The sequence below is a fragment of the Pleurodeles waltl genome, chromosome 12 (genome assembly GCF_031143425.1).
Source record: "Pleurodeles waltl isolate 20211129_DDA chromosome 12, aPleWal1.hap1.20221129, whole genome shotgun sequence".
In the NCBI taxonomy this organism is placed as follows: domain Eukaryota; kingdom Metazoa; phylum Chordata; class Amphibia; order Caudata; family Salamandridae; genus Pleurodeles; species Pleurodeles waltl.
This window is the reverse complement of record NC_090451.1, coordinates 650,257,845-650,278,779: the sequence shown is the minus strand read 5'-3', so window position 1 is coordinate 650,278,779 and position 20,935 is coordinate 650,257,845. Positions and strand designations below refer to the sequence as shown.

Genomic DNA, 20,935 nt, shown 5'->3' with positions numbered 1-20,935 from the left:
AAATCTAGTAAAAATGTTTAGATGGTTAATTAGTTTGAAGCAGTGCACTGTTTCATCTGGTGGCAATAGGATTAAACGCTGTAAGACTGCTTAGCATCATGTCACTGTTCACAGAAACTGTTAATATAGCTTGTATAGTTATGCATAGAATACAGAGGTATGTCTGTAGTGTTCACGGCTCAAGTTTCAGACCCTGCAGAGCCATTTCAAATTGGTAGGGTAATAAAATGAGAACCATTGAGTTGAATTGTAATTAACACTTAAAATTAAGCACCAAGAAAAGCATGGTCATTGTTATTCAAATCATTCACATATATCTACAATTCACAACATCATTTTTTAATTCATGATACATGTTATTTTCCTTCCTTGGTTTGAAGACAGTGTTCAGTACATCATCAGCAAATTCTGTTCTATTATTGAATGCATATTTTATTTAAATCTAAGTAGAACATCCCTGTCAAATTGGAGTTTTGTTTTAAAAAAGTACTCCTTTGGCCCTCCGAATCAAACCACTCGACCATGCACCATGTTTAGAATGGGCGGTTGGATGCTATTTTTTAACATTTCTTTACTAATCCTCACTGCCAGGAACATCCTAAATGGCTTTGTTGAAGCACCATGACAGCGAAACCCAGACAGGGCCATCGGTGAACTCTATATCTGTCACCTTGCCTTTACTGTGCCTTCCAAATTTAAAGTCCAACACCACTCCGACTACTTTACTCCATCCGCCAAAGTCTAAACCAGGCCCTAAACCCCTTTAAATTGTGCCCATGGTTAATCTTTGCATTTTCATTTAGGTCACCAAATTCTTTGGTTAGATGTGGTTACTTCACGTAAGTCTGTCCGTTCTCATAGTGTAAATTGATATTAAGCACATCTGCTGTGTCTAGTGGAGTTAGGATGGACGTCAACTTATCCTAACTATGGAGAGCAATTAGTCTCTTTGGTAAAGTGGCTTTGCTCTTGCTTCCCCGAACTCCGGATTGATAAAGCCAGCTGCTGGAGTAGAAAATAAACATAGATCTGTATTTTCCTATTCTTGCACAGCTAGTCATAGCTCACATGCATTTGTTGGTGTTACAAAGGATCAACCCTTTAATGTCGTTGGGATTGTGTTGTTCCACTTTCGCTTCCCCAGCCAACTTGATGAATCCATGTCCATGGGTGTGCTTTATCAAGACTATAATTTCTGCAGCAGTCTTTCTGTTCTCTTCTCTAACCAATGCCTCTTTTTAAGTCTGTAATTTCTGCAGTATTCTTTCTCTATCTGTTCTCTTCTCTAACCAATGCCTCTTTTAAGACTGTAATTTCTATAGTAGTCTTTCTCTATCTGTTCCCTTCTCTAACAATGCCTTTTTTTAAGACTAACTTCTGCTGTAGTCTTTCTATAACTGTTCTCTTCTCTAACCGATGCCTCTTTTTAAGACTATAATTTCTGCAGTTCTCTAACCAATGCCTCTTTTTAAGACTATAATTTCTGCAGTAGTCTTTCTCTTCCTGTCCTCTTCTGTGACTGATGCCTCTCCTCGCGTAGCTTCTTGACGGAGCCTCACACAGGCTGGGATCGGCCAGCAACCGAGGGCAGTGATTCGATGAGTTATTTCCTGCTCTCTTTGAGGTGCAGCTTGTGAACGGAAGTGGTATCCTCCCATTAGCCCCACCCAGCCAGATGATGAACTTCTATTCTGTATTCTGTGACCAGAAGATGTGCATTAAAGATACACTACACAACCTTAAACCTAGTTCTTGTTGAAAATACATTGACCGTCTCAGCCTAAAATGACTACAACAACACTCGCTTACATTCTTCATCGGTTAATAGTGTTGTTTTATTTCTTGGTCTTCCTAGTAGATTTCCTCAGATTGGAATCTACAAATACTACTTAAGTGAAGTAAAGGGGCTAAGCTAGTACAATGTGATAGTTTCCACATCACTTTCCCACATCAACAGAAGATGTAAAACAATTCTGCTTCTTCTCCCCTAAGGTGCCCCCCAGGTAACAATGAGAAATCTTAAAAATCCGTAATATCAGTGTTAGAGAGCTAATGTTCTTGATTGCTATGCAGAGTAAGTCAGTGGAAGATAAATTAGATGCATTGATGAATAACCTAAAAAACCTCAGAAAGGGGATGCTGGATATCCTCTACTGGTTGAGAAGTGGTGCTCCGGATGGAGGACACGAGTAATGATCAAGTCTCAAAGTTGCAGGTGCTCCAGGACAGTATTTCTCTGTATACAACACACTCACTGATCTAGGGGACAGGTCTCGCAGGAACAATGCCTTCAGACCACGGCAGAGGGCTCTGAGACAGACTATAGGGACAGCACATAAAAAATCCTAAGTGTACACATTTCTGGAAAATCGATTCTTGAGGTTGTAATGGTGGACACTGATCACAGAACACCAATCCTGCACCAACTGAAACTGAAAAGACAGTTGTATGTCACTAGTCTTTAGGTGAGAACACCATAGGCCTTATCGTATAAAGTGTTCCAGGGTGCAATGGCCATTTGTGCCCACTTTGTGTTCCCCAGGGATACTTTGATATTACAAAAGAGGCCATAGGGCGTTGTGTCCCCCTCTGTATAACCCTGATTGTGTTACTCCTAAATGTGCACCAGAGGAAGGCCCACTTCCTGTGCGCCATATAGCTGTGGCGCACAGACAGTTTGCAGATGGTGGATAGGTGGTCAAGGGACTGAACGACCCCCAGTCTTCCCTCTGTAGATCTGTAGACGGTTACAGTCATTCACCGTACTTGTACACTTGCGCGTAGAGAGATCTCTGCCCCTCTTTGAAAATCTGGCCTGTTAAATAGGCAGACAGGGAACTTTAAAGAACTAAAGCACTGTCTGCATTGCAGGCCCATGATTGAACCTCACCGGGAACAGCACATTTGTTGTAATATGGTGCACTGTCCTAGTCAGTGCCCGGCACACACACTTAATGGCAAGTCACAGTGTAGAGCGGTACAGAAGACCATTTCTATTATATGGCCCTACGACCCACTACATCAAGCCCAATACCTCAGGAGTCATTACACTGGGAGTACCATTACTTCACTTCGAAGTTTTAAGTACTTTTTTTATTTTATGGGGTAAACACCCCGAACTTCCTTTTTAAATATCTATGTGTGTAAAATCCTAAATATTTTTGCACAAAACTACACCTATGAATTTGTATCTATCTATCTCTCTATATATACATATATATATATAATATATAAAATATTTAAATATATACATTTATGTTGTCTTTTTCTGTATATATCCCATCCCCTTCCATTTTTATCAATTTATTTTTATTTTTAATGCTTTTCATTTATTAGTAAGCGTATTAACCATTTTTATATATTTTTCATATTATTTGTTAATTGTTGTTTTTTATCAAATTTTTAATTAATTTTATTACTTAATTTATGTAATTTAAGCTTTACATTTGTATCTCCTTAAACATTTCCCAATGTTTAAAATCTATCTGTTATATATGTGTGGGTGAGTGTTTGTGTCTGTATGTTTGCAGTGTGTGTGCGTGTGTGATTACTCTCATGTGATATAGTGACTCTAGATGTAGCTAAGTAGTGACTTCTAATGTTAACTCAAAGTGTGAGTGCACCGACAAAAGCCATGATTTGTATTCCTAGATTTAGAGATTGTCAAAATTCACTCAGTTAAGGGGTTGTTGGGAGAAATGAGGCACAGTGGTGGTAAACTTCTCTTATTTAGATTTTTTTGCCTGAAACACATAACTTTAGAAAGGAATTTGGTGAGACCAAGAAACTAGTGACCTATTCACAAATAAGGTAGAAAAACTGCACTTGGATTTCTAAAACTTACGCCTGCGTGTAGTTTTTCTGCTATCTGGAATTCACAAATTCTCATTGAAATCCGCATTGCAAAAGTTTTCATTTGGGTTCCATGCAAAACCTTGTGATTTCCATTTGGGATTCAAATTGTTCTGCACAATAATCTCCAAGGCAGACACCTCCGCAAATCAGCAATGGAATATCCTGGGCCAAACAATTAAAAAAAAAAATCTCTGCAGCGAAAATATTTTTCCACCTGGAGAAACTCCACCCCCATCAAATTTTAGGGTGATCCATTTACCTTTCCACCCCAGAAAGAGATTTATGCCAGCATTTAGCAGGTGGTACATCTCTGACTCTTTGCTGGCTTGAGAATTTATGGAGTTTGTGAATGCCACCAACGTAGTAGTTTTTGGATGCGCACAAACTTTGAAGGCTAACTATCCATTGGAACCTTCTTAATGCCCACTCTTAAAGGGTGAATAACGAGTGCCAGTGTAGCCACATTTGTTGCACATGAAAATCCTTTTGTGAATTCCTGGCAGGTGTAACTGAGTAACGCTTGGTCATAAACTTAAGTTCATGAATTTACCTCTGTGAATAGGTGAAACATTACACCAATGGACTGACGGAGGTAGGGTTGTCGGTGTAAGTACATCAGACCATCTGTCCGATTTGGAGAAGACAGTCTGAAGCACTTATTTTTCACCTGGTGGTCCAAATTAAAAAATAAATAAATAAAATGACCTCACTTCCTAGGAAAAGGCTCCCAGGATCATTAGTTTAAAAAAAATAATCCAACTTTGAGAGTTTGTTACTGAAAACAAATGTTTGATGAGCGGCCAGATGGTGGTCGTACTGCAAAGTCTCAGTGTCTTCAGAGGAGCCACAGAGGCACAGACTCCTCAAGCATGGAGATCTCTAAATACATTGGATGGTAATCAGACCTTGGTGGCGTTAAGTACCTTTGGCCACCCTGAAGGACAGCAGGTTACTTGCCAGGCTCTAAGGGAAGCCTACTGTATATAATCCTGGACTTTGTGTAATAATTAATGCATTCTAGGTTGTATAGTCTTTATTTTTATTCAATTTAACTGATTAGACTAACAAGTTCTGACTGGGGACAGTTTCCTCTAGAAAGTGGAAGACAAGGAGAAGTGGGTGGTCCAGTATACTGTCTGCTGATTCCCACACTAATAACAAAAGGGTATACTGTTCCGAAATCTCAGTTCAAGGGGCCTGGAACATTTCTGGTTACCAGGAGCATTAGCTTGTAGAAGCAAGTGCCCTCACCCACCCAAAGGTGGTGTGCTATGGATTACACTGTTTCCATCCAGGGGAAGCTAGGATCATAATTTTCCCAGGCTTCCCTCCCTTTTTAACGTTGACATAGATATTGTCACTTGAATAAAATTTCCCTTTGGCAATATCTATAGTCAATTTTAGATCACACTTCATTCCAATCTTCCCACCATTATAATAGGGATACACAATATATCCCCAGTATCACTTTGGAAAATTGAGAAGATCTCCGGCAAAGAGCTCCCTTTAGGGTCCACTGAGTATTGCAGCGCCAGCCCAACGAGGAGCAGGACCGATGATGAAGCATTCCACCTATGGTAGGGTGAGGGTTCTTGCTTCTATAAGCTAATGCTCTTGATGATCACAAACTGTCCAGGCCTGTCACAGTACCTTAATTTGATTTCCTCAGGAGCAGAAGAAAGGTCCTCAATCCCAACGCAGGCTACCCGCAACAGATGAAGTTCTCCATTACGAGCACTCTGAGGGAGGAAAGGGTAATGGGAAAAAGAGAGACTGCCTCAGGGATTGCCACTTCTTCAACTCGGTCTGTCAAAACTCTTCTCGATTTATTTTGGAAGCGGCACCTGAAAGATTACAACCACAATTACTAGGGACACACTTTCTTTATACAATCCTACAACATTTAAATAATTATTACTTATGCTTACTTCGCTCTGAAGCCTTTACCTGAATTTACTGAGGACTTTGCCTCTCTCTCTTATATGGTACTCGTTAATTTTGATATTAAAATCAGATTTTATAGAGGACGGTATTTGAGTTTGAAGTTATTGTCAAGTTGAATTTGCAGATTGTTTGCAGATATATGAATCAGTTTATTTTGCCTTCACTTCCTCTGTGTTGAACTGTTGTTTTTTATATATATATATATATATATATATATATATATATATATATATATATATATGAATTTAATATTGCCATGTGAATAAGGATGCGATTATCACGGATAGTCTATTTTCATGGCTGTCTATCATGTGACAAATTCCTTATATCTGTTATATTAGTGTTGTTGAATATACCTCCAAATACTGTTATCTTCTTTGACTGGAATGGTCTGTACAACTTCTGCGTTATAAGGAACATGCCAAATAACTCTCTACATCACTGCGGATACCTTGAAACTTTTATTGTTGTAAAACTTTTCACAAATGATCTTCGGCTTATTTGAATAGCCCTTACAATTTCTGCGTTATGTGAACTTGTAAGAAACTCTGCTGATACCTTGGAACCTTTATAGTCTTTAAACTGGTTCAACTATAATCTGTGGCTTACTTGAAATGTCCTTGTAATTTCCATACAGGGGAAGCCTTGCTGAAACCTTTATCTCAGGACAAGCGCTCTCTGACACCTCCGAATTTCAGTCAGAACACAGTTGAAGTGCCCGGTGCCTGAGCCATGCGCGTGTATTTACATCTCAGTCTCTGAAGTGAAAACACTAGGCCTGCAACCTTATAGCTGAACAATCTGGTGGCCATCTTGGATTTCTCCAGCCATTTCTTCCTTTCAATGTCTGCAATACAATTCAAATAATAATCTGCCAATAAGGGCATAACCTTCTCCACTGTGGATATTTCCTGACTAGTAGGTACTTTGCCTTTCTCTCCTGCCTTACAGGAGTCAGGACATTGCAACTCTGAGGGTTCTTAACAAGGCCCCCGTTAGGCCTGAAAGCCTTAGGGTGGTCATCCCTAACTTTTTGCCTACCTCCCTCCACTTTTTGGATACTGTTTTTGCTGGTTTTAAGACTCTGTGCACTTTACCACTGCTAACCAGTGCTAAAGTGCATATGCTCTCTCCCTTTAAACAGGTAACATTGGATCATACCCAATTGCATTATTTAATTTACTTATAAGTCCCTAGTAAAGTTCACTATGTGTGCCCAGGGCCTGTATATTAAATGCTACTAGTGGGCCTGCAGCACTGATTGTGCCACCCACTTAAGTAGCCCCTTAACCTTGTCTTAGGCCTGCTATTGCAAGGCCTGTGTGTGCAGTTACACTGCCAATTCGAATTGGCATTTAAAAGTACTTGCCAAGCCTAAAACTCCCCTTTTTTACATTTAAGTCACCCCTAAGGTATGCCCTAGGTAACCCATAGTTGAGGGTGCTGTGTAGGCAAAAGGCAGGACATGTACATGTGTAGTTTACATGTCCGGTTAGTGTAAAACTCCTTAATTCGTTTTTGCACTGCTGTGAAGCCTGCTCCCTGCATAGCGTAACATTGGGGCTGCCCTTATATATTGTTTGAGTGGTAGCTGCTGATCGATCTGAAAGGTGATACAAAATCCTGCTGACTGGTGAAGTTGGATTTAATATTACTATTTTAGAAATACCACTTTTAGAAAGTGAGCATTTCTCTGCACTAAAATCCTTCTGTCACTTACAATCCACGTCTGGCTGGGTTTAGTTGACAGCTCCCTTGTGCATTCACTCACACACACCTCAAACACAGGATACTTAGCCTCACTTGCATACATCTGCATTTTGAATGGGTCTTCCGGGGGTGGGAGGGTGAAGGGCCTGACACCTGCATGTCAAAGGACAGTAGCCTGCCCTCACACAAAGGACTGCCACACCCCCTACTGGGACCCTAGCAGACAGGTTTGAACGGAAAGGGGACCTGGTGCACTTCTATGCCACTCTTTGAAGTCTCCCCCACTTCAAAGGCACATTTGGGTATTTAAACAGGGCCTCTGCCCCTACCAACTCAGACACTACCTGGAGACAAGAACCAGAACCCGCATCCTGCCAAGAAGACCTGCCTGGCTGCCCAAAGGACTCACCTGTCTTCTTTCGGTGAAGGACTGCTGCCTTACTATTGCCCTGCTGTCTTTCTGCTCTCTTGCTGTGGTGAAGAAGTGGGCTTGGATAGAGCTTGCCTCCTGTTTCCTGAAGTCTCAGGCCCAAAACGGCTTAATCTCTACAAGAAGGACTCCTTGTGTGGCGAAATTCGATGCACAGCACGCCAGAAACGACGCACAGCCTGCACCGCAGTGAAAACTTCAACGCACGGCAAACCGTAATGACGCAGCCCGACTTCGCATCGAGAAGATCGATGCAGCGCCAGCATAGCGACCTGAAATTCGACGCACAGCCGAGTTGGAATGACGCAGCCCAACTTCCAGAGAGGAATCGACGCAGCACCTGCCGTGCGGTAGAAACTTTTACGCAATGCCCACCGAATCGACGCAACTCCTGTGACTTCGTCCTGCCAGCGCAGAAAATCCACACATCGTCCCCGGGGCGTCCGAAAACCCCGCAACCCGAAGAGGATCCACGACTGAGTGCCGGAAATCGACACACAGCCGTCCCTGCGTGAAAACTAAATGACACATTGCCGTGTGCAGCCCGAGAAATTGACGCACTCCCCTTTGTTTCCACGCATCTCCTTCTAGAGTTCTTTGTGGAGATTTTGCACGCGAACCAAGTTCTTTGTGCTTGAAAGAGACATTTATTGCTTATAAAAGACTTAAGACCCTTTATATCACTTTTAAAGTGATATCTCAACATATACTTATTACATTTTAATTGTTTTGACCTGCATCTTATCAGATAAATATTATATATTTTTCTAAACACTGTGTGGTGTATTTTTGTGGTGCTATACTGGATTATTGCATGATTTATTGCACAAAGACTTTACACATTGTTTTCTAAGTTAAGCCTGACTGCTCAGTGCCAAGCTACCAGAGGGTGGCACAGGATAATTTGGATTGTGTGTGACTTACCCTGACTAGAGTGAGGGTCCTTGCTTGGACAGGGGGTAACCTGACTGCCAACCAAAGACCCCATTTCTAACATTGGTGATCAGCGGTGAGGATAGGACTTGTAGTTGTGCAGTGACATACAATAGCTAAGTGTTCACTACCTACAATTGGTACAATTGACTGATGCAACACATGCCGTTATGGCACGGGCGCTGGTTGAGTCACACAACATTAATGGAGGGGTTTGCTCAATGGGATAAGATTAGGGTCACAACCTTGGGTGATGTATGGATTGGATCCCACATAAAATACTTTAATGAGGTGCAGATCCACTTTCGCTTCTCCCACACCCAGTTTCACAAATATGTGCAACTTCGCTATGCATTGAAAAGTAACCCGCCCAGACTTTTAGACCTGCCTGAATATAACCCATTAGAACTAGGCTAATGATGGGCAGACTGGGCTGGGAGAATCCCTCAGATTTGCTGCTTGTTAATTTGGAATGCTCCAGATAGATCTGGGTATTTAAGGCAAAAATGGGAACAGTCACTTGGACCCAAAGAGAGAGAAGCTTGATTGGCCCCCTGAAAAAGTGCAAACGTCTCCCGTTTATGATTGATTCAATTATGTTACCCACACGTGCCCTGATACCACGTCACCTCAGGATGCAGGGAGGCCCTTAGCCTGAGCCTAGGTGTTCTCGATGAGCATATGTGAACACTGATTTATTTCAAATGACATGCTTGTGCCCGAGCACTGCAAACTTCTAGACAAAGATTGCAAAAACAGTCACCTGGAGTGTATGTAAGCCACCATCTTTCACAAGTTCTAACCTAAAAGCAAATACCAACAGAGTGTCTTATTCACCTGAAACATGAGTCAACTAAACTGCTTCACCGACCACCATTACGTATTCTGACCGGTCAAGTAGCTTGACCTATTTCCTCTCTGTTAGATCTTATTCATCTTTTCCATGATAGTCATATCTATCAAGTATTTTGTCAGTAGCATATTTTTCTTCAAATGCTCTCCACCGTACCCATTCCCTGCTAAATTTTGGTTATAACCATTTCAATAGGAACTAGTTTGTTTAGAAGTATCATGAAGTCTACCATGGTTCCCATGAAGGTGTTGCACAGACCTTTTTTGGATCATTCTTTGACAAGGTAACAGTAAAAATGTGTTTCAGAAAAATACCAAGAATCATTTAAATGTCTATGCTCTGTTTACCTGGTTTAGTATATACATATTTTGAAATGTTAATACACAATGGAGTTGTGTATCTTTGTCTGGTAACAGTGGTACTTATTTCAGTTCCTCAGGTTTTAAAGAGCTGCACAGAGTTTGTCGAGCAACATGGGATAGTGGACGGTATTTACAGACTTTCTGGAATCTCCTCCAACATCCAAAAACTAAGGTAAGGTTCATGGTCCATTCACATACTTTTGTTATTTGTGCCAGGTGGACTCAGGGGTTCTTGGGAAAACCCAGTGAGGGAAAACCTCTGATAAGACAGAGAGAACTTAACCAGTCTATATACAGGACCAAGTAGAGTTTGAGGTGGAGTTTGGATTATTTTTTCTATGTAATTTAAAAAAGACCACAAAATACACCTTCCACTGTTAGTTGTAGGTATAGGAAGAACAAAATGGTTAATGTTGGTCTGGAGCTTATCTTTGTTGTGCTTAATCAAGTTCCATGGCTGCATTATTTACTTGTAGTTGACGTTCAGTCACACTTTTATTTCCTTGACATTCCTTCAATCTAAATCAAATAGGATCATATGAAGAAGGTATATGGAAAGTGTTGAAATTAGATATGCAATTAGGCAATCAAATAGAGGCTGGCAAGATTGAATCGAGACCGCCTTTAATATGGTGAAAGGAAGGATTTGGTTTTATCTTGAGTGTCCTCTTTATGGCTTACTCTCCAAACTGACATTCCAGTAGTATTCCTTCCTTAGCCTTACAATGCTATGAAATTCTTATGTTCTTAATCCTGGCAGATAACACATTAAAGGTTTGATTTGGAGTCTGCTTCCCCTGACGTCTGACCAGGGAGGAGATTTCAATTAATTTGTAGCCAATATTATTGCATTCGCAGAAGGGACGTTACAAATGTTTGAAAGAATATGTGTTGTTCTATCAGTTTCTGAGCTTCTTGGGATCATGCTGGCATTTTATTATTTGTTTTGGTTTTCTTTCTTTAAATCACTCTTTTGACCACTTTCCTTCTATTCTCTTTGTGGGAAGGGCAGTTGCACAGGGTGTGATATAGGCATTATATGGAGCTTAATCTTTTTTCACATTCATCTTTAAATGTCCTATACCATCTTCTTCTGAGTCACATTTTCCAGAGGGTTTGCTTTCCCCAAGACAAAGACTATTTGCTGTTCAGAATTCTCCAGTGCCAACACGTCCATTTGTTAGGAGTGCTGCATAAATACATTTCTCTCCATGGAATCATCCTGAGAGGACCTATTTGACTTGTCCCTTCCATTTTCCTCAGCATTATATCCTCCTTTATTCGTTTTTGACCTATGGCATTGCCTGGCTAATCATCGCTGTCCAACTCTTTACTGGTTTCATCCTCAATCTTTCTTTGGACGTGGGTTTTGCCCTAGATTTTATCAACTAAACAGAGCAGCTATTGGTTAAGTTGATTTTTTTATATGTGTGTATTGTACTACCTAGTTCATGACTGCCTTGCAGTATTGTTGTTCTTGTAGGTAATAGGTGCATTCATCTTTCAGTCTTGCTAGTACATCACTGTTGTTAGACACAGCCTTTTCAAATATCCTTGTTGTAATCCAGTGAATTGTTATGGGAGCCAGAGTTCTGTTGCACATGTGTGGATAAGTCTACTTTGGAGATATGACAGTTAAATTTACTTAATTAGTTTGATGATTCTCATGATGCACTTTACTGTGGATTTTGCTTTATCTGGCTCTAGTGTGATTTCAACCCACTGACTGAAGTTAGCATTAAACTCAAGCATGTTAATTTTCTCTAGTGGAACTCTGCCTCTCATAAACCTCCTGTACTGACTAGTAGAGTTTAGATTTTTTTAAACAACAACGTTTGATTATTCACTATTTGTTTATCTAAATCTTGCTCTTCAAGTTAGGAGCTTCTATAGGGCATTTGATGCACATACAAAAACATAGTAAATCATAAAAGATGCTGGCGTGTTTGTTGTTCCATATTTTGAAAAGCCTGTGTTAAATCTAGCTCAATGTTCCTTTAATTACATTTAGGCATATGTTCAAAAGTGTTCCATGAAAGCACCATTTCATTATGTGGCACATGTTAATATTATCTGATCTTTTCCTCAAACCCATCATTTGTTCTTTCTTCTTTGCCAATCAACCAATCATGTTTTTGCTTTTACTAATCCATTTTTGATTGCATGACCAGGATATTTTCTTTGTTGAAATCTTCTTTGCATTCCCAAACAACGTTTTTCAAATTCATCCTCAGTGGAACAACTACTTTCTCTTCAGTCTGAAGAATCCCCCCTTATTTGCATATTCTTATTCAAACTCTCCTGGTGATAGCTTTTTGCATATTATATGCTGTATGTAGCTGTTGTCTTAAAGTCTGTTATCTGTATTTTCTGATTTTCATGTGAAGGTTTGCATCCTTCATCTAAGAATTCCTTAAGGTATTCTAGGGATTTGTTGTTATGGTTTTTTGATTGACCCCTTGTATCCCATATCACAATTTGCCCTAGTGCTTTGTGAACATTGTTTTTCCCCTCTATTTCTTTTACCTATATCTTTGATTTGAAGAATTCTGGACGTTGACAAAGGACACCTTCATTTTCTTTAGTTTTCATTTCTAATGACTGTTTTATGATTTTTGTACATGGCTGATTTGGGTTCCTTTTTTGCCTTTCAGGGTCTGGAGTTCGGAGAAGGTGGTGGTATTGGGTTTTAGTCAGACTTCTGCATCTCTCTTTCCCTAGGTTTCAGTTTCACTGGTTGGAACAAATGTATCAGAATCTTAGCCCACTCCCTCATCACCCACGTACGGTTTCTCTAAGAATACTGTAGATCTAGAGGAAACCCAGAATGAGCAATTGTAATATATTGCTGTCTATGCTGATCTGGCTTTAAAGTCCCAGTTCTCAAGTCTATGTACTGTTTCCCAGAAACCAACAATTCTCAATATGCAGGGATGCTTTCAATACTTAACTGTCAATCCATTTGTTTTCATTTATATCCAATAGTTGTAGATTTCCAGTTGGCAAACAATACGTTTTTTTAAAATCCTGCTGGTCATTAAACATAATTCTCCTGTTTACTAGTATGACCTTGTTTAATGATAGCCAAATTCAGAAGTGTGACAAAGGTCTTCCACAAAATGTGTGAATAACCTGCATGTGGATGATATAAACATATTCTTAGCTCCCAATGTACAAGAAAATATAGTTTTTGTTTTGCAATACCAATGATATTCTATTTGACTTTTCAGTCTTGTTCATTAGATTCTTTGGTGGAAGACAAACATTGGAGCATTATTAGCAGTCAACAAATCTCTGTGTACCAACTCAGAGTCTACATAATGTATTGTTCCAATATCTCTGAACAATATTTAGCAAATGTACCAATCTCTGGAGCCAATGAGAACAAAAAATGATGTTACATGGTCTCCAATGATAATTGTGCCTTACTTTCCATGACAGGTATGGTTGTTTTTCTCATGCTTTCTGCATGTAGATGTATTATTGTATCTTCATGTACATATATTAAAAGTAAAGTGGAAGTGGAATGTTTTGCCAAACAATAAATACTATTTAAGTGACTTGCAAATGTAAATTAATAACTACTCGCTTTCACATCTTGACTCGTAGGCAAGAATTTGACATGGAACGTAGCCCCGACCTTAATAAGGAGATTTACCTACAAGATATTCACTGTGTGAGCTCACTATGCAAGGCTTACTTCAGAGAACTACCCAATCCACTCCTCACATATCAGCTATATGACAAATTTGCTGTAAGTATACAGTGCTGTTGAAGCAGCTGTGAGGGGATGGCCCTTCCTGATCTGTACTTCAGATTTACTTTGATTTTGAGTGTGATTATGTCCTTGTGTGAAATGTATCTATTTAAAATCTACCACTATTTCAATCTGTACCAGCCATCCTCTTTAGAAGGGATTATCAGTAATTAATTATTAATTCTGAAGGTATCTGCAAAATATTCTCAATTAAAATAACAAAATTGCAATTTAGATGCTTACTCTTTTGCAACATGTTTCTCTGAACCAGGATGCTGTAGCCATCCAGCTGGAGGAGGGCCGACTTGTGAAAATCAAGGAGGTATTGAAGGAGCTTCCGCCCCCACACTACAGGTAATAATAAAGAGAGGATAAGCTTTTATTGTGACAAAAATACTGTGTTCTAAATCTTGTTTACAAATGTATTGTCCTTTAAGGTGTAGATTCCTCTAATTAACTCCAAGGGCCTGATAATCTTGTACATGATACTTAGACACATCATTTATGTTAAACTATATTGTACAATTATATTTTGGTACTACACATATGCATCATTTGTCATATAAATAGTGAGTCTGTTCATACTAAATCTTGGATGGTCTATTGGAAAATAAAGAAAATGTCGACAAATCAATGACTAAATAAATAATAGGGAGAGACATGAGGTGGCTGCTAATAAGTGATACCCTGAAGGTTTCAGAAAGCTGTTGTCAAAACAAATGAAAGAAACAGAAGTGGGGTTAAAGCAGAGAGTTGTCAGTCAAAGAAAAAAAAGTCACATAGGTATTGAAATCTTGCACGAGTAATGTGACCAACTTCAAAAAGAAACCAATGCATGCAAATTAAAAAAAAAACTACTTGTATTACATACAGTGTCATGGGAAGGGTCTCTCAGCAGTGATCACCTGACCGGGTTACCTAAGAATAAGTAAGTCTTGGAATTGTGTTTAACGTGTGCAGTAGACGAGGCAATCCATTTATTGAAAATCCCACAGCACAACCACCTAAAACCAGATTTGAAAGCAGTCCAGTGATCTTGTTTGTATTTGCAAAACATGGATCCACTGATCTCATTTTTGTCTGCTCAACACAGATTTTTTGTATGTTTAATTTAAGATCAACTATTTTCTGTACCCGGGTCTTCGGAGTAGGGTGCTACTCACCGAAAAGTGCTTTGACGCCTTGTCAGGGGTAGTAAGCACTGTATAAATACAATGACAATTTATGCTCTGTTGAGTATGACTCATGACTTCACCTTTATGTATTGAGGTTTCCATTTTGTTCTCAGCTTGTTCAGTGCCCTTGAACTATTTAGTGTTATGTTACAATTTCCACCCATTTTTATCTGTTTGTTTCCAGGTTATCAATTTTCTGAAATATTGTAAATGTAAAAAAGTGGCAAAAATCTTTGGCAAAAATTTAAAAAGAAAACTTGAAAAGAAAAAGAAGGATTGATATTTTCAAGAACAAATGAGGAGCAAATGACTAAGCAAGCTGTATCATCTTTGGTTGTGAAGTAAACGTATAAGAAGTGGTGAAAGTCAAAACTATAGAGGGGACAATGCAGCATAGGAGAAGAGTGCAAATAAACAGATGACTAAATAATAAAATGTATCACATGGTGATGAATCCAGCAGTAAATAACTGTGTGGTTTGCCAAAATGACTAATTGACAGCACAGAGGGTATTTTTGATAATTTGGTCCTACTTTATGTTTGGCTTCTGTGTGAAATAAACTCAAATGATGGAGTACGTATATTCAGCAGCCCTTCCACCTGGCTTGTCTCGGAATATTGAGCGCCACCCAGGTCATCACTGTCATGCCTCTATTCCAATTTATGTATTCACTCTTGTAAAATGAACATCTGTTTTTTTTTTTTTTTTACAACTAGGCAGGTAATTTCTAGATCCCTATTGAGGGGTTGTGTCTCTTAATATAGTCAACAATATATCACATATGCCGACTCCATAATAACCACTACCAGCATATCAGCAAGGAAAGACTAAATTGGAAAGAACAGAATTGGTATTCTTAAGTCCAAATCTACATACTTCACAATATGCTTACAGTCAATATCGTGAGTTAATTTAAATTCAGGTTGATGACAAAACTTTGATATTGTGGTAGAAACTCTACCATATGTTTGCAGGAACAAATCATCTCAGGTTCCACTACTATAAAATTTATATGGAGGTATTTAGCCTAAACACCTTTTGTTGGACAGCCATCTTTGGGCTGCTTTTCCAGGACACTGCTACCAACCAGCATTCATGGGATACCATTCTGATCATCTTATTGAAAAGAGTATGCCTCATATTCTCTCCACTTTACCTGAGGTTTCTTCCCATTGCCACCTATGAAGAGCACAAACATTTTGGCACTTTTTTTAAAAGGGAGGGGCAGCGCATAAAAAACTCATAACACACTGGCTTTCAGAAGATCAATCCATAGTATCAGTTTCAGAAAGAAATGTAAAATATTTCTGTTTAAGAGCTATTGTGAAAGTAACCACAAGAAGTTTAACAACTCGGTTGTTTTATCATCAGTGCAGCACCAACATCCTTTGGTGATTGGTCATTGTGCCTTATAACCAAAGAGAATCACCTCACATCCCCACCATGTTTTTTTTTTATTCTGTATTCTAGGACCTTGGAGTTTTTAATGAAGCACTTAGTCCATATGGCTTCTTTCAGTCGTGAAACCAGCATGCATGCAAGGAATCTGGCAATCGTATGGGCACCTAATCTTCTTAGGTAAGAGCTTTGAACAAGATTCTTTGTTCAATTTATGTAGCATTTAGTTTTATGTTATACATGATTTGTAGAGCCTGTTTAACCAGGGTAGGGTATCTAGGTCCTGTGGACATTATCGTCAGAGCAAGTATTCAAGCAATTTAGTCACGTGGACTTTCAGAAGACATTTGAAAGACAGCTAATCACGCTCCATTATAATCTAATGGAGAAGGCATTCCGAAGCCTGGAAACTAAGTATAATCAAGAATCAGCAAAGCCAATAGGTTTTGCCTATGCAAGAGCTATTGGTGTTCATTTTTTTTTTGAAGATGTTGCACAGCAGCAAGTGTTGCTGCTCAGCATGACTCAAAGTAAATAAAAACAAAAGTGCTGTGGTACTGCTAGCGTTGATCGCGCCATAATGCCTATTTTTGTTTACTTTAAGTCACGCTGCACAGAAGCCCTTGCTGCTGTGCAACATTTGTAAAAAAATAAAATACATAAACACTAACAAAACCAAAGGGGTTTGCGTAAGCTATCTGTCCTTGTTAATGCCTTTTAAAGAGGATGTGGAGTTGTTGCCCGAACTGACACCTGCAGAACTTGGGAACCCGGTTCGAGGCTCAGCGTCGGCTCAGCATTCTTTGGTTCAGGGCACATCACTGAAATTCCTCAGGCCAAACATAAAAAATGAATGTGTCCTGGTGTGAAGACAATGCTGCTCATGCAAAGAACTCCAATACCTATGGGACGTGCTGTAAACCTGGGAAAAAAGGGCAACAAGAGAGAGAAGAGTGGGAAACAAAAGGAGGTGGGCTGAGTAGGTTAAAGAGACTGACAGGGAGCCGACAAGTACATTTTAAAAAAAAAAAAGAGTGATTTAAGGAGCCTGTGGCCAGGGGAAAGACACTGGCCAAAGGAAGCAGTCTTTTGTCCATGCTCCATGGTAGGGACAAGGAGGACAAAGACTGAAGCCTAGCCCAGTAGGTAGCTGAAGCGAGGAGGAGGCGCAGACCAATGGCATGCAAGGAAACAAGAGTGAAGTGGGAGCCAGCCAATGGTAATTAAAAGTAAGTCATTGGTGGGCTCTAAGCCCCTTTTAAGCTTTTCTTTAAAGAACAATATCCTTCACTGACGGCTCATGCAGGCTATAGGCAAAACCTTAAAAAGGCAACCCTCAATGAATACATTTTCTGATTTAAGTGACAATAAGTGATGACTGTGTGTTGGGCCCCAGGTTTCAACCTAGCTCAGATGATGCTTTATTTGAAAAGTGTTTGACAAGAAAGTGAATGATGCATGTTAGCTAATGCCATCACAAACATGGCTTTATATGTAAATAGGTATGGTGTTCTAAGGCTGAGAGAATTGTAGCTTTCTCATGAGGTATGGCATCTATAACTGACCTTGCAGTCAATGCTGAATCAGACTGATAAAGGTAATCTTCCAAAATATAACAAAACATAAATATAAAACTTATGAAGTTAAATCTGGTTCAATTGTTTAGTAGCAACTTCAGGTACACATATTCCTGCTAATCCATGACCTGTAAATCCCCATTCTACATAACTACAGATGTAATTCAGACCTTCATGTTACTCCACATATGGAATAGTTATAAGTTCTTATACAATTTAATACTACCATGCTGATCAGTTTATGGATTTATATCTTGATCCACTCTGTTATACAAATGGTCTTATGATAGAATATCAGAAATGAAATGTTAAAAGTTTATCTAAATTTAGGAGATTGTTTAGAGTTTGGCAGATGTTTTGTCAGCCTTATTACGAACATAAATTTGATGGTTCATCTGCCAATGTTTTCCACATCTATTAAACTCTAATTAACCCTCTTAGTCTCTTGAGCATATACTCAAAATTGTAGCCTTCAAGAGACCAAACATCACTCAGCTTTTATATGGCAATAAACAGATTCACCCAGCGTGTCTACGGCTTGTAATATTAACACTTGGTTGGAGACAGAACTACCAGTGACTTACCTGCATCAATTCATGAACAACAATATCAAACCTGTTGCCTTTGAAGCATATTTGAAGAGCACCTCCACTGAAGATTTTGTTGATCATATCCCAAGTGGAACAAATCCTCTTTGTTAAGATTTACAATACTGATTATGTCTGCCTTACTTCTCTGATCCTGTTCTCTTTCTATTCCCATTAGGTCAAAGGACATAGAGGCTTCTGGATTCAATGGCACAGCAGCATTTATGGAGGTTCGAATACAGTCGATTGTGGTGGAATTCATTTTGACTCACGTGGACCAGCTCTTTCAAGATGCACCTCTTAAAGGTAGAAGAATATTTTTTGTATACTCCATATTTGACCTTGGAGTTCTAAAATAATCAGCAATACCACCTCTACCCCATTTTCTTTGATGACGACCGACTGCACCATATTGTTAAATAATCCTACTAACAAGATTTTGGTAAATTATCCAGAGTCATAGAAGCACTTCCACAACACTTTAGCCTGCAACTCTTACAGTAAGAGATAGCAGATTCTTCAAAATATAGCTAGCTAGAAATGGCTATAGCAGAGTTTATTTAGAGAACATTAACAGATTAACAGGTCATGGTTTTGATGTGTAGACTGGCATGTGCCTGTACATACATTAATGTTTCATTTGAAATTTATATAAAATGGAAATGATGCCCTTTTCTATTGCATTACTAACCACAGCAAGAAAATCAAATTGCACTTACCAAGCCAAATGACAAAAAGGATCCTTGGAAAAGTAATGGGGAGAAAAGTCACAATTTTACTATTTGAAGGGCATGAATTTCCAGTGAAAACAATTTATTATGTTTTGAATAGGAACATGAAAAACATAAGAATCAAATGCAAAGAGTCTACATATACATAAAAAAATAAAAAGATTATTATCTAAATATAATAAACTGAGTCAATTCAAAAGGCACTAGGTAAAAAGTTACAGAAAAACAACAACAATCACACTGCACTAATCAAAAATTCATCTAAACAAGACCAGCAAAAAACGTATTTTCCTCAAATCCATAGGATTAATCAAATACAGATCAGAAGAGTAACAGAAATCTAGATTAATTCCTCTTTTTGTAAAATTAACCCATTCAAACAACTTACCATTGGGAAGACCAACTAAAGTCCTCCAAAAAATGGTGTCACAGATTTGAAGATTCAATTCAGAGTCAAGAGAGAGAGTATGTTCATCAACACTGCAATGTGATACTAGTGCATGGTCATTTCTGTTCTCCATTAGGGTATAATATAACAGTGTATGACCTACTTGATATGCATCCTTCCAAAGGCAAGGGTAACTCCTTCACATTAGTGTGGAGCAAATAATCTCCAATTTGGGGCTATTGCACCTGTGAAGAATATGTTTTCCAGGTTGCAATATCTGAACAAGAGAAGTCATCTGCCGGCCAATCAGATGAAGTCTCTCACCTTGTTTTTTTTTAAACTGGGAAAGGATAATCTTGAACAGCAGTTTTAAAAGGACTTTTGGAACTGGAAGAAGTCTGACCTCTTTTTCTGTGGAGTATTGATGCTGGGATGTGAGGCAGTGGGAAGTGGATATGTGCATATTGGAAACTCTGATGATGCAAAATGGGGTGCAGAGACTTTCAACCTGGATACTTTCCTTGTTTGCATTAATGGCCATGGCAGCATCCTTGCTATGCCACTGCCCCCAAACTGGCATTGCTTGGAATGCTATCTTGCTCCTAACCCCTGTTAACAACATTCAGGTGAACCTTAATGCCTGGTGCAACCTTTCTAGTATTCATACATTCTTGTTACAGAATTTTCAATGTGACCTTTTGTTTATTTTTCACTAATTTGGGGTTATGTAACTTTAAATGTGTCATATAAGCCTCAAGACTAAAGTTGTGAAAGTTATGGAAGTTGCACAATAGATATTCCCCTCTTTACTTCCCCTTATTGAAGATTGTTAATATATTATTTCCTTCTGTCATCCATTCATTTTTCCTACATTCTCGTTTTAGTTAAACACCAGTACGATGTTATGTGCAAATGTTACAGTAACCATTTTGAGCATTTAATGTTACACTATTAAACCCAAATCCTAGTTTATCTGTTTCACACATTTATGTCAGGATAGTTTGTGGAGGTTCATGTTGGCTTCTTGTGTAAATTGCATTTTGATGCTGTCCTTCTAATTGTATTTCTCCATTGAAAACTCATTCTATATATTTAAAGCTCACAAACTTTAATGTTAAAAAGGTTCTGTGTTTCAGAGAGACTGCATTCTACCACAGTAAGGGAGAGGATATTGAAAAACAACCTGATAAAAGATTTTGATATGAACCAGTTTACAAAAATGTAATTATGGGCA

At 38.9% G+C, this 20,935-nt stretch overlaps 1 protein-coding gene across 2 annotated transcripts in view; it reads left to right on the top strand.

The window, feature by feature from the left end:
• Positions 1–20,935, top strand: part of ARHGAP30 (Rho GTPase activating protein 30) — a 72,408-nt gene that overhangs the window by 18,097 nt on the left and 33,376 nt on the right. For both annotated transcript variants that reach the window (XM_069218261.1, XM_069218260.1), the window contains exons 2-6: positions 10,157–10,259; positions 13,697–13,841; positions 14,116–14,198; positions 16,491–16,598; positions 18,761–18,888. In XM_069218261.1, the coding sequence (XP_069074362.1) occupies positions 10,157–10,259; positions 13,697–13,841; positions 14,116–14,198; positions 16,491–16,598; positions 18,761–18,888 (567 nt within the window). The remainder of the gene's footprint in view (positions 1–10,156; positions 10,260–13,696; positions 13,842–14,115; positions 14,199–16,490; positions 16,599–18,760; positions 18,889–20,935) is intronic.